The sequence below is a fragment of the Wolffia australiana genome, chromosome 14, assembly GCF_029677425.1.
Source record: "Wolffia australiana isolate 7733 chromosome 14, ASM2967742v1".
NCBI classification, from domain to species: domain Eukaryota; kingdom Viridiplantae; phylum Streptophyta; class Magnoliopsida; order Alismatales; family Araceae; genus Wolffia; species Wolffia australiana.
In genome coordinates this window covers 13,181,828-13,194,155 of record NC_135848.1, presented here as the reverse complement: position 1 = coordinate 13,194,155, position 12,328 = coordinate 13,181,828, and the positions used below count along the sequence as shown (strand labels likewise).

The 12,328-nt window shown below is 36.6% G+C and overlaps 2 protein-coding genes across 3 annotated transcripts; one reads left to right on the top strand and one right to left on the bottom strand.

The window, feature by feature from the left end:
* Positions 1 to 419: 419 nt before the first annotated feature.
* Positions 420 to 1,384, bottom strand: LOC144712376 (two-component response regulator ORR3-like). Its single transcript, XM_078586633.1, has 4 exons — positions 1,168 to 1,384; positions 1,012 to 1,085; positions 848 to 925; positions 420 to 769 (listed from the first exon to the last, which is right to left on the bottom strand). The coding sequence occupies exons 1-4, from the start codon at positions 1,274 to 1,276 to the stop codon at positions 602 to 604; spliced, it is 429 nt and encodes a 142-aa protein (XP_078442759.1). The 5' UTR covers positions 1,277 to 1,384; the 3' UTR covers positions 420 to 601.
* An 8,256-nt stretch (positions 1,385 to 9,640) lies between these two features.
* On the top strand, positions 9,641 to 12,039 carry LOC144712406 (coiled-coil protein). Of its 2 annotated transcripts, XM_078586662.1 has the most exons (7): positions 9,641 to 9,840; positions 10,213 to 10,330; positions 10,434 to 10,535; positions 10,654 to 10,706; positions 10,916 to 11,003; positions 11,072 to 11,204; positions 11,755 to 12,039. In XM_078586662.1, exons 1-6 carry the CDS (start codon positions 9,703 to 9,705, stop codon positions 11,161 to 11,163), a joined length of 591 nt encoding a protein of 196 aa, XP_078442788.1. In that variant the 5' UTR covers positions 9,641 to 9,702; the 3' UTR covers positions 11,164 to 11,204; positions 11,755 to 12,039. The 2 variants fall into 2 exon arrangements, with proteins under 2 accessions (XP_078442788.1, XP_078442787.1); XM_078586661.1 differs by lacking the exon at positions 11,755 to 12,039 and having other exon boundaries at positions 9,642 to 9,840; positions 11,072 to 11,329.
* The last annotated feature ends 289 nt before the right edge of the window (positions 12,040 to 12,328 follow it).

The window sequence follows — 12,328 nt, the reverse complement described above, 5'->3', positions numbered from 1 at the left end:
TCTGCCAGGTCAAAATCTGGCCAGAAATCCAGCTGGCAGCCACGATGGATTTCACGTCATCAGGGATATGTCAGAAAAAAAGTTTAAGTTATATCTCAGATTTTTGAAAAAAATTTGGGATATTTAGTGCTATTAACCCAAATGTTGCCCAGATCTGAATCAATTTGATCTGTCTCTGTGCATGTGCCCTGTATTTAGGTCGGTCAGTCTCTCAATCTTTGCTTCACATTCTGTTCCTCTCTCTACATTTAAATATTCATCTACGTCAAGACTGGCTTAGAGGAAAGACACTGCTGGTCGAGTTTTTTGTTTTTGGCCTCGCCCTATTTTTGAACACCAACGCTAAAATTGGAAATAAACAGACATATACAGTCTATTCACGGGTTTAGTCATTTTTTTTCATTGAAAATTTCCAGGTAAAATGTAAAGATGTGCGCCAGCCATCTAACATTGTATTGGAAATAGGCTGGAAGGCTTAGGTACGAAGGTTTACTCCGGGAAGCTTCATTTCTTTCATATGGACAAACGAAAGGGAAACGCAAGAGATATGTAGACAGCTCTTCTCTCTCTCTACCATCTCTCTATCTCTCGCTAGACTGTTTCAACGCTTGGATCCGTCGATACGGCTACGCAGCTTGGACACGTCCGCTGCGCGCAGCGGCTTGAGCAAGAAATCCTCAGCCCCTTCCTCCAGGCAGCGACTGATCCGAGTAGGAACGTTCTCAGATGATACAATCACCACAGGGATCTCCTTCAACGCCGACGACTCCTGTGAACGAGAAACACGTCTAGGTTCAGACTAAACTATAACCCATCTTACAAGCCCAATAATAATAAAAAAACTTACCTTTACCACCTTCAGGAGTTCGTAGCCAGTCATCCCCGGCATGCAGTAATCCGTGATGATCATGTTCACATTGGGGCTCTGAGACCAAGATAACTTGATCATGAGCGAGAAACTAGAAGGAAGATCACGGTAGATAGAAAGAAAATAAAGAGAAAGAAACAAACTTTGGAAACAGCGGTGTTCTCCTTCCCTACACCGAGAAGCTCTAACGCTCGTTTGCCGCTATCCACTGTAGTCACTGTAGTGAAGGATAGAGATTGAGGAACCTTTCACTCTTGGAAGAGAGAGAGATATAGATATAGAGAAAGAGAGAGGCATACCGCGATAAGAGGAGGCCTTAAGCAACCTCTCGATGAGGCGGCGATCGACGAAGCTATCGTCGACGGCCAGAACGTGAAGCTCCGGTGATGTTTCTCGCACCGCTGACATTGCTTCCTCTCTTGTTCTCGACGACCGTCACGAGGCACTCTTCTTTCTCTCCCAGTTACTCTCTAGATTTCTCTCTATGTCTGTGTACCTCCCTACCGATCCAATAACCACCCTTTTTAAAGGAAGCGGAGTCATGAGGAGATCTTAGACGATCTCGGTTGCGCCGGTTCGGAATAACTCCCTTGGGTCTTGGGTCTCTTTCGTCTATCTCTATGTCTCTCTCTCTCTGTATCTCTATCTCTACCTCATGTCCTGGTCGGTTAATGTCGGAGGGGATCTCCAGGCTGTAAATCTTGGTGATTATTCGCCGCCGCCCACTGGAGAAAAGCTAGCGCTCATGACTATTCGCGATCACCTCGGATCCCCCCGTCAGATCTCTCTCCTTGCCCGTCCTATTAATTTCCTTTTCGAAACGCGCCCCCAAATCAAGCCGCCACAAGAACCGATACTCTCTTTCTCTTTCAATCTTTCTCTCTCTCTCGCTCACTCTGAATCTTTCTCCAGCTTTCTGTCTCCCCATATTAAGCTACCTATCCTTCTCAAAATTTCTCTACCTTCTCTTTTTCTCTCTCCCTTTATTTAGCTCGCAATCTCCCTCAATCTCTATCCAGCTCTCTCTCTCTCTCTCTCTCTCAATGTGTCTCCACTCTCCAGCATTCTCTCTCCCTAGCCCTTAATTTAGCTCCCTCTCTGTCTCAGTCTTTCTCTAGCTTCTCCTTTTTTCAGCTCGGGATCTCCCACAATCTCTCTGGCACTCTTGGTCCACTCTTTCTATATCTTTCTCTATTTGTAGCTCCCTATCTCTTAGTCCTCTTTTTCTTTCTCTAGCTCTCTCTTGGTCGGTTAGTCCCCTCTCTCTATCTCTCTCATCCTTTCGCTCTCCTCTCTACCACCAGCTTTCTATCTCTCCCTCTTTATTTCTCTAGTTATCTCTCTGCCTTTCTCTCTGTCCGCTTCGTCCTCTCTGAGAGAGAGACTCTCTGTATCTCTCTCAACCTTTCTCTGTCTGGCTTCGCCTTCTCTCTCTAACTTCTTTATTTCTCCAGCTATCTCTATGGCTTTCTCTCTCTGTCGCGCAAACCTCGGAAACGATTATGACGGAGAGGCCGCGAGGTAAGACGATGTCCGGGAGATCTTCCTCCCCGTTCTGGCACATCGCTGGGGGAGAACCCAATGGTAGGATATCGAGACACGTGGTGTCTACGGTGATTTTTGGCCGTCGATTCGAACCAGTCGCCATGCAAAGGCCTGGCGAGACGCTGCGATAGAGAAGATCCGGAAATCTGCCTTGTCTGTCTCCCGATCCGCTGCCTGATTTGAAATCTTGTGCTCGTCAGCTCTTGTCGGCACTGTCTTCCAACGAACGTGGACGTTCAAAAAAACGCCCTCTACACGGGATTATTTAATGCACTCCAACGTGAGGGAAATTTCAATTAAAATAGTCTACCTGGAAATGTTTTCAAGTGGTTAATGTTGTTTCCTAATTGACGATCACTTCGCAAAATTGTATTTCTTTTACAAGATTTCGGTATGTGACAACCTCTTTTCAGAGTCAAAAGTTTACTTTGAGCCATAAGCATTGATAAAGAGCCACATACACGGGAATAGTTAATGCACTCCAGCGTGAGGAAAATTTCAATTAAAATAGTTTTTCTGGAAATGTTTTCAAGAGGTTAATGTTGTTTCCTAGTTGACGATCACTGCCCAAAACTGTATTTATTTGTAAGATTTCGGTGTGTCATAACCTCTTTTCAGAATCAAATGTTTACATAATGCACTAAGCAATAATAAAGAGCTACCGACACGGGATTATTTAATGCACTCCAACATGAAGGAAGTTTCACCGAAAATCGTTTACCTGGAAATGTTTTCATGTGGTTAATGTTGTTTCCTAATTGACGACCACTGCCCATAATTGATATAGAGCCTCCAAAGGCTTTGTTTCGCAAAGGTTATCCACCTCTACGGCTTGACATAATTCTCCTCGAGTAAATCTACACGGGATTATTTAATGTACTCCGACGTGATGGAAATTTCAATGAAAATAGTTTTCATGAGGTTAATGTTGTTTGCTAGTCTACGATCACTGCCCGAAACTGTATTTTTAAAATAGATTTCGGTATGTGATGACCTCTTTTCGGAGTCCAAAGTTCACTTTCAGTCATAAGCTTTGATAGAGAGCCACCTACACGGGATTATTTAATGCACTCCAACGTGAAGGAAATTTAAATGGAAATAGTTTACCGGGAAATGTTTTCAAGTGGTTAATATTGTTCCTAGTTATAAGAACTGTATTTTATTATAAGAATTCGGTATGAAATAACCTCTTTTCAGAGTTAAAAATTTTACTTTGAGTAATCCAACGGATAAGGAAACATAAGCATTGATGTAGAGCCACCAAAGGATTTTTTTCGCAAATGTTATGCACCTCTACGGCTTGACATAATTCTATTCAAGTAAATGTACACGAGATTATTTGATTCGCTCTAATGTGAAGGAATTTTCAATTCAATTAGTTTACCTGGAAATGTTTTCATGTGGTTAATGTTGTTTGCAAGTTTACGATCACTGCCCGAAACAGTATTTTCTTACAAGATTTCGGTATGTCATAACTGTATTTTGAGTCTTCCGGCAGATGAGTAAACATAAGCCACCAAAGGCTTTTTTGACGAAGGATATCCACCTCTACTGCTTAACATATTTCCCCTCAAGTAAATCCACATTTTGTTCAACTTTATGTCCTTTAAAAACAATTTTCTCTTCCAAATGTATTGCACTACCTACATAGGTTTGGTTCTCGTCTTCACCTTTTAAGCTGCATCTTGGTAATCCCTTCAAGGATAGAACTAATTATCGTTCTACTTATGGGCTATTGAATTACCGGCTTGTAGTATGTTCGGAGTCTCGTAATTCAATGATCTTTGCAAGACCAAAATCTTTATATAAAAAAATTGTGCTCCAACGCAATGCCAATGAGAAATTAAAGTTCAATAAGATCATTTTTTTCTGAAAAATCTTTTGGGCAATGTCTCTCGTACATGCTTCCCCAAAAATGCAGCTATGGAACACAAGCACCATTAATTAAACTCAAGATATAAAATTTCAAGGGCTTGAATAAAAAAATTTGATATCTCGACTTATACGTTTAACCCTCAATAATCTTAGTTTTTGCATTTGTTCATGAGATTATTGAAATTTTGCCTATTTAACATCTCTCTCATTAATCTTACCTTTTCCCATAATTGCACGAATGTTAATATCTCTATTATATTTAGCTTAATATCAGGTCCATTCGGCCTGATCGTATGTTAATATTATCAACTATGGCACAGTTAAGATATTCACATTGGGTCTTGTTTCTTGGTCTTCAACAGTGTATCATAGATAACGAGTGTATCAGTGAATACCAATCCCTTATTCTACCCACCTCTCAAGTTCTTTATGTACGCTCATCTACCTCCTTTTTAGGCTGATAACCAGAATAATTGTGCTCGTTTGGGTACGTCCTGAATCTTCTATATTACTGTGATCATATGTCAGAAATCTAAGCTACGCCATTTTCACATCAAAGTCTTGAAGGATATTTTTAACCATTCAGAAACTTGGGTTATTAATAATGTTTTATAAACAACCCTCACTGATTATTTTTTAAGTCAAATGATCTCTCCTGAATGATTACAAACGCTAGCTTAATGGATGATAAATCTATTTTCATTTTAATTCATTAGGAATCTTGTATATTATTTGAAGTGTCTCTACGCTACCACAGAGTACATGGGGAAGTTAATCATTATGTTCAAACACTCATTGAAGGCTCAATAAATTTTATGCCACCTTTTAATTTTGTATATCATATTAATTTCTGCATGTATTCCATGTTTTATGATAGACTGAAAAATAAACTATTATTTAACCAATTAACTTTCTATTCAATTCAACATATTGTTAATGTCGCAGTTATTTATATTTTATTTCTTTACATATTTTAATTGTTGGTATTATCTATTTAATTTTAATTTTCCTAAAAATAATCATCAATATCATAAAACTTTTCACAACTTAATAAAGAACTTAAATCATATTTCACAGTTATAGTCCAAGTATTTGATTGATTACATATTGATACTTGTGGACTTTGTTGTTGTATCCACTCCAGGACATTTGGGAACAACTTAACACCTTATAATTACACAGTTGAAACAAAATCATTCATCCACAAGATGTTTTCCGAGTCTTAAGTCTAAGGATATCCACACAATAGTGACATAAATTTATCTGGCTAATTATTATGTATAACACCATCCAGGGATTCATACAGTTCAACTTAATCGTCTCTTTCCCTAATGAACACACACTATATAATCCTTTGTGTCTCCGCACTAATGGTTACTGATCAACCATCCAGAGAAAATGAGCAAGAGAACAAGTTTGTATTTTATATAAATATTTTGCTGCTTTTCTTGAATATCCGACAAGTAGTAATGTTTACAATATGTGTTTAAAGATAAGTGATCAAGGTTATATGATATCACGATAATTCACCAATGATTGCATATCTCCTTCGACTTCATTATAATAATATCACCTATATTATGTGAATGAATATCTATTAATGAATAGTGAATGAGACGTGAAATGTATTACTACCCTACAGATCATTAAATTGGGATGTTTGAGGTAGATTTGATGGTTGAACTAATCACGATATACTCTTGTTGATTTGAATATAACATTAACATTTAGATTTTTAGTGAAATAGTGGGATGTTGGGAATTAGATTAAATTACATAAAAAAATATATGGAAGATGAAAAGTTAGATACATGACCTAAATATTTCAAATCAATATTTTAACATTTTTAAGTGGCTGTTTTCCCTTTTCTCTATTTTTATTTGAGTTAATAGCATCAGGGAAATCCTAATCTCTATAGAATAATGAGTGGCTGAATAAGAAGGATGAAAAAACCCTAACTGTGTAAGCCTTCATGATAGAGGTGCTAGAAAATTTTCAACAAGATATATCTTTTTACTCTTTTTTAATTGATTTTTTTATAATGCATGAATTATAAGCTTAATATCAATATTTTTTAGATTTTGTTAATACTTACATGCTTATAAGTGTGTGTTTTAAAACTAAACATATTTTTGAAACTTGTTTTGCTTTTGTTTTGTATTTTTATGATTTTTCCACCATTATATTCATAATGAAAATATTTTACCCAGAATATATTTTCAGAATTTGTTGATATCATATTTATCGTGATGTCAATTTTTAATGTCGGAATATATATGCCTAAGAATTTTCTGAAGTATATCATATTATATACTATTTAAATACGTTAATAACATAATTTTCTGGGTTTAGTTTGAGTCTATCACGTGACGCCATCGGATTTATCAAATAGTGGCCAATATGTATTTTGCCAAAGATTGGCTACACATGTCATATAAAAGAGGTGCCATTATGTTATCAAAAGCATGATGCTGTACTGGCTAATAATTAGCAGATATGTTGTAAAATACATATAGTGGTACCTTTTACATTTGTAATTAAAATTGCCACAACTTTTCTTTAAATTGGCAACATAAATGCGTACATGTTAGACATTGTTAACAAAAAAGGGAAAATGTGTTGTAGTGCTCAAAAGAGAAGTAAATCGAGAATGACCCCTAAATTTGAGCCAATCATGAAAACATAATCTTGAAGTATTTTAATCATGCAAATTTCTAAGTTGAAGTGGCGGCAGAGATGATGAGGACAGGGGGAAATTATATGAGATCAATGACTGAAATTGGGTCAAAATTTGAACTTTGATATGGATAGATCCAAAAGGCTTATTAATTTGAAATTTTGAGGACAGCTCTATCTTTCTCATCTATAAGTACATGCATGAAGTGCTGTAAAATATATTTGAACTTTCTTCCTAAAAGTAAATGCTTAGTGAAAATAGAGCGGCTTGGATATCCAATAAGGTGTTATCTGTTGTTCTTGGCTTATTGAGGAGGGGAAACAGAGAAGAAAAGGAGTCAGAACATAGGGACATAAGTTTATATCCATATCTTTATAACCACCCATTTTTTGTAGATGCATCCCTTTTTCCATTAATTGACTTCCAAATATGTTAACCACTTGATGAACCATTCCATATCATAGTTGTACATCCTTGCACCATTTCCAAACTTACAAGACTATATATATATATATATCAATTCATATATCAATATCTCTCTAGTCTCTTTTTATCTCATTATTATCCCTTCATCCTTATTATTCTCTATCTGAATCACCTTATTATTTCCCTCGTCATTATGTCTCTTAACTACTAAGTATCATTTCTCACCACTTTAATCGTCATTCGAAGAATATTAAATTCCAAATTGCTGTTCTGCATGGAGATGACCCTTATCACAAACTTGCAATATTACAATGCGTAAGGGTTTATAAATAGTATTGATTACAGTCAAAATTAAACAAAAACATTAAAAACCCCAATTTGAGGCTATTAAAAAAAGTTTAATTCATAGTATAATGTTTGGGAGTATTAAAAACGTGAAAAAATTTGTTTCATAATCCATTTCTCTTCACCACATCCATAAAATACCAAATTATATAATTAGTATGTTCACTTTACACAAAAGAAAACTATTGAATTCTAGATTTTACCTGGCTGCAATGACTTACCTAGTTTTCACAAACCAAAATTTACGTGTTGAATGAGGGAAGCACACGACATGGGTGATCTTTGAACATAATGATGTTGGATTCACATTTAATCCTTTTGATACAGCTAATTTTCCCCATTATAAATTCAATTTAGTATCCTAATAACTGTAGCAAACCTTCAACCTTTAACCAGTATCCCAACTAATGAATGCTATTTTGTAGGTAATTAGTTGAACTAGTAACTACCTCAATGTTTAAATTTTAGAATATTTAGATTCATATTCTTTATTTTCATTATTAACTTATATCGTATAATATTGTAATGTTATCAATAAAACTATTTTCAAGTCTCTATTACCAAATACTTTATTCTTCATATCTATAAATGAATTAACATATACTTGGGAAGAGAAAGATTTAAATATGAAATATTCTGCCTACATATCTGGAAAAAGGATATTTGAAGAATATTTCTAGAAGAGGTTAATTATATATGCAATATGTATGTATACCATCATTGTCATCATTTGAAGAAAAAGAATAAAGTATGCCATATGGATTGATAGTTTTGATGGAACTTGCTGAGAGAGCTCTTGAAAATTAAATATATTGAATGTATTTATTGGTAGCATGTAGTGAAATAAAAAGAACTTAATAGTCAACATGATTTTTGAAAAATAATTATTTCCTTTTAATTAAATTATTATAACAATAACGTATGCCAATAACTAGGGATCGGATTTTAGGGCAAGGGACCAATAAGACCAGATCTTATAGGAACCAAATGTCCGCTATCTTAGTGCGGACTAACCAGTCGAGCATGATTACGCCTGAGGGTCAAACTAGACCATTACTGGAACTAAATTATGAAATACTAGTTTATATTTATTTAGTAGAAACCCGAAAATCAGTCTTGCTTACTACTCCCCCTCCCACTCCCACCTTGCTTCCCCTTCCCCCTCAGGAGTCCTACCCTTGCTTGTGCCGTTGCAGCTCGACTTAAACACTTCCTCTAGCAAATATTTCTTCCTGCTCTAATGGAAGGTTCTCCATTAAGAAAGAGAGCAGTGGAGAGAGAAAGGCCAATGGAGGGAGGTGAAGAGAGAGGGGTATGAAGGAGAGGGAAAGCCGCACATTAACATCGGTTCGAGAATAAATGTTGTTAATGGTCAACATGATCATCAACATAATTTTTCTACTTTGACTTTGATACGAACTTGTCAACCTGACCAGACCAAGGCCAGGCGGAAACCAGACAACACTAGACCGAAATAGGTCCGTAGGTGAGGTTAAGGTGTTTGGAAAAACAGGGACTGAACTGATATCGTCCAACCCTAAAGAAGCTATGAAATCATCTTAAAAAAGGGAAACTGAGATGCTAGTGCATTTTGGAGAAAAGTAACTAAATCATTTGATTAAGATATGTGTATTTTTCTAAGAATCCAAAAGTGGGGAAAATAAGATGGGATGCAGAAGGAGAAAACTATTGGGCAAGTCTAGGTCAAAGTCCTTTATTAGTAGGACTAAATATAAGAAAAGACATTCTTCAATGGGATTCTAAATGTAAGCCATCCCTAAGTTATTGAATTCTTATTTTAATAAGTTCTGGATGCATTTATATTACATTATTTTAGCAATTTTTTAAAGAATTTATTGTGAAGTATATAGTAATTAGTATATGCAGGTTATTCACTTCATCAATACCAATCCATTCAATAAGAGGATTTTCTGCAAGCACTCTCAAACTTTGTCTTTCTGCTCCAATGGAGATCAAGGGTGCTGGGCAAGGAATTGGGGAAGTCGAGACGATGGAAGAAAAAGATGAAGTTTTTCTGGAGATTCTCGATGCCCTCGACAGCTACGTCTCCGCCATCAGTTCCCTGACTTCTTCGCTTCGTCAGGTGCGATGCCGATGCCCCGATCTCTATCCCAAAGTTCACTTAGATGGGCAGAAGAGTTTATTTCTCAAGCGGTCGCTTGTTAGATTGCTTACTCAAAATTTGTAGGGAATTGTTTTAGAATCTTCTCTGAAAAATTCATTTAATTCCCTTCCAAGGTGTAATCTTCGCCCAAGGGTAAGATCTGGGGATTTAATCCACGAAAATAAGAAGCTTTTAAGTGTTTTTCGTGTTTCCCTTTATTGAACAAGTGGTTTCCTACGATCGAAGGCTTTCGTTCAGTGCTGATTCTTCCCTTGACTGTTGTTTAGTTGCCCTTTGATTTCAGTTTATCTCATTTGGGGCACATTTTTTTCATCCTTTTTTTAACGACAGGGATGGTTGGAGCTTTCAAGCGCTCGCCATTCTATGGGCAACTCACGCATCTCCAGTACGCTTTTCAACTTAAAACCACATTCATCTGCTACCACTGTGGAGCTGCATGCATCTTCTGGTAGAAAATTTCCACTGCAAGTAATCAGGGAACTTTGATTCTTATTGGAGTTTTGCTTTTTAATGACATTGGCAATTTAAATGGCCCTGGATTTGTCTAACAGGCACTGCGAGTCCAGGGACATGTCCACATTTTATTCTCATCAAATGGGCGTCTCATAGGGACAATGAAACTTCGATTTCAGATCAAGTAACCCAAATATCAGGTGGAAGAAACGGCATTTTTTTGTGAATAAAGACCACTCTGTGTTTCTGTTTCTAATGTTTGATTATATATGCGGATAGCATGTGATGGGTACTCATCTATTTCCCTTCATGAACCAGATGAAGGAGAAATTTCAGCCCCTAACGCCCCCTCTTGTGCTGTTGATAGTCAGGTAAGTCTCCTTTTATTTCTTCGCCTTAATCGACTCACGAATATGCGTTTTTCATAATCTTGGATAAAAATAATTTTACATATATTTATTCATTTGTATTACACCAAATAATAGACAGAAGCATGAATCATTATATCTTTTTTTAGTTGATTTGTTTCGTGTATGGTAGGTCCATTATGTGTCATGTTTATCATGTTTCCATGGTGTAGATCCGGAAAGAAAGGACCAAAGCTCTCTCTATGTTTGGAGCTTTGGTTCCTCCTAAGCTTCGTCTAGCTCAAGGTTCTTTTGAGACAGGTAACTCTGCAAGTTATGATGAACGCTTTCGTCTCCTTTCTCTAATTTGTGCGTAATATGTTATCCAGCTCTGGAGGAAATTGTAGAAATAGCGAATAAAAGGTCGATTATCTTAGCTGCACTCCGGCAGCTGCAGACGCTTGATCCTGGAGACCAGTGATTGTGGTGGCAAGAGATTGCCGTTTACTGAAGCTGACGGAAGTATTTATTTTGTTCCCATTCTTCATACTCGTAATTTATTGCATCTGTTGTTCATACATTGTCTATTTTTCTTTTTTGTCACCTCACATATTTATCATGGAAAGGTCCTAATGTTACCTCTTAAATTCTTTTTCTGCGATAAATTTTGGAAGCTGTCTTACAGTGAAATGAGAAAGATAGCATACACAAGTACCCAACCTGTTTGGTGAAGTAAAATTTATTGTAAAAGGCGGTACCTAGACATGAGGTAACGCTGAATCATTTTAAAGTATCGGGTAAATTTTCTTCATGTGATAAATCAAAATTTGAAAAATTTTCTTCAAAAAAAAAATCAAAAATTGAAAAATCACTGTGATTTGATTTTTACAAAAATAGAGCTTACGGTTAATGTGTTTAGAAATGTAGAACTTTACAAACAGAGATTTCATTATTTACTATCGGTTTAGATACGTGTTAGCATTTTCAGATTTCTCAAAAAAGTTGACAAAAGAGCTATGTTTCATACAGCAAAATTTTGGAAATATTTTTAATGCGAGAAATTGATCATCAGGCCAGAAGGGAGTAGGGAATTGCAAACATCATCTGCGAGTTCATTCATCACAGTGAGGGATCCGTGACCATGACAGATGACACTTTTTAGCCCTGTGACGCGACCGATGACATGATGAAATACCCATGCTGAGTGATGTGATTTTGACAGAGGGTCTCCGACGGCCGCCACGGATGACGATGGTAACAGAATTCTTAATGATGAAAGTAGAAAATAGAAATGTTTTTTGTTTAGAATGAAAAAACAGATACGGTGTTGAAATTAATTCATTATAATATGCACGCATTTTCTAGAAAGAGAGGGAAATTGAAAGAAAGAGGGCGCCGAAATGGAGAGGGTGTCCGATAGTGTGAGAGAGAGGGACAGAGAGCGAGAGGGTGAGAGAGAGAGGGAGACTGAGAGAAAAAGAGAAAGAGAGAGGGAGACAGAGAGAGAGTAGCATCGGGGATGGATCAGATCGGATCGTTTGAATCTTGATCAACAGATTCGAACGAACAAATGCCGATTCGAACAATCTGTTCGAATCTTTCAATCGAACAGACCCTTTGTTTGTGTTCGATCGAAAGTTTCGAAC

Coding starts and splice junctions, on each gene's coding strand:
- LOC144712376 (XM_078586633.1), bottom strand. CDS start 1,276: ATGTCAGCGGTGCGAGAAACATCACCGGAGCTTCACGTTCTGGCCGTC. Junction 1,086..1,167: donor TAAGGCCTCCTCTTATCGCG/GTATGCCTCTCT, acceptor CCTTCACTACAG/TGACTACAGTGGATAGCGGC. Junction 770..847: donor AACTCCTGAAGGTGGTAAAG/GTAAGTTTTTTT, acceptor TCTCGTTCACAG/GAGTCGTCGGCGTTGAAGGA.
- LOC144712406 (XM_078586662.1), top strand. CDS start 9,703: ATGGAGATCAAGGGTGCTGGGCAAGGAATTGGGGAAGTCGAGACGATG. Junction 10,536..10,653: donor TCAAGTAACCCAAATATCAG/GTGGAAGAAACG, acceptor TTCATGAACCAG/ATGAAGGAGAAATTTCAGCC. Junction 11,004..11,071: donor TCAAGGTTCTTTTGAGACAG/GTAACTCTGCAA, acceptor TATGTTATCCAG/CTCTGGAGGAAATTGTAGAA.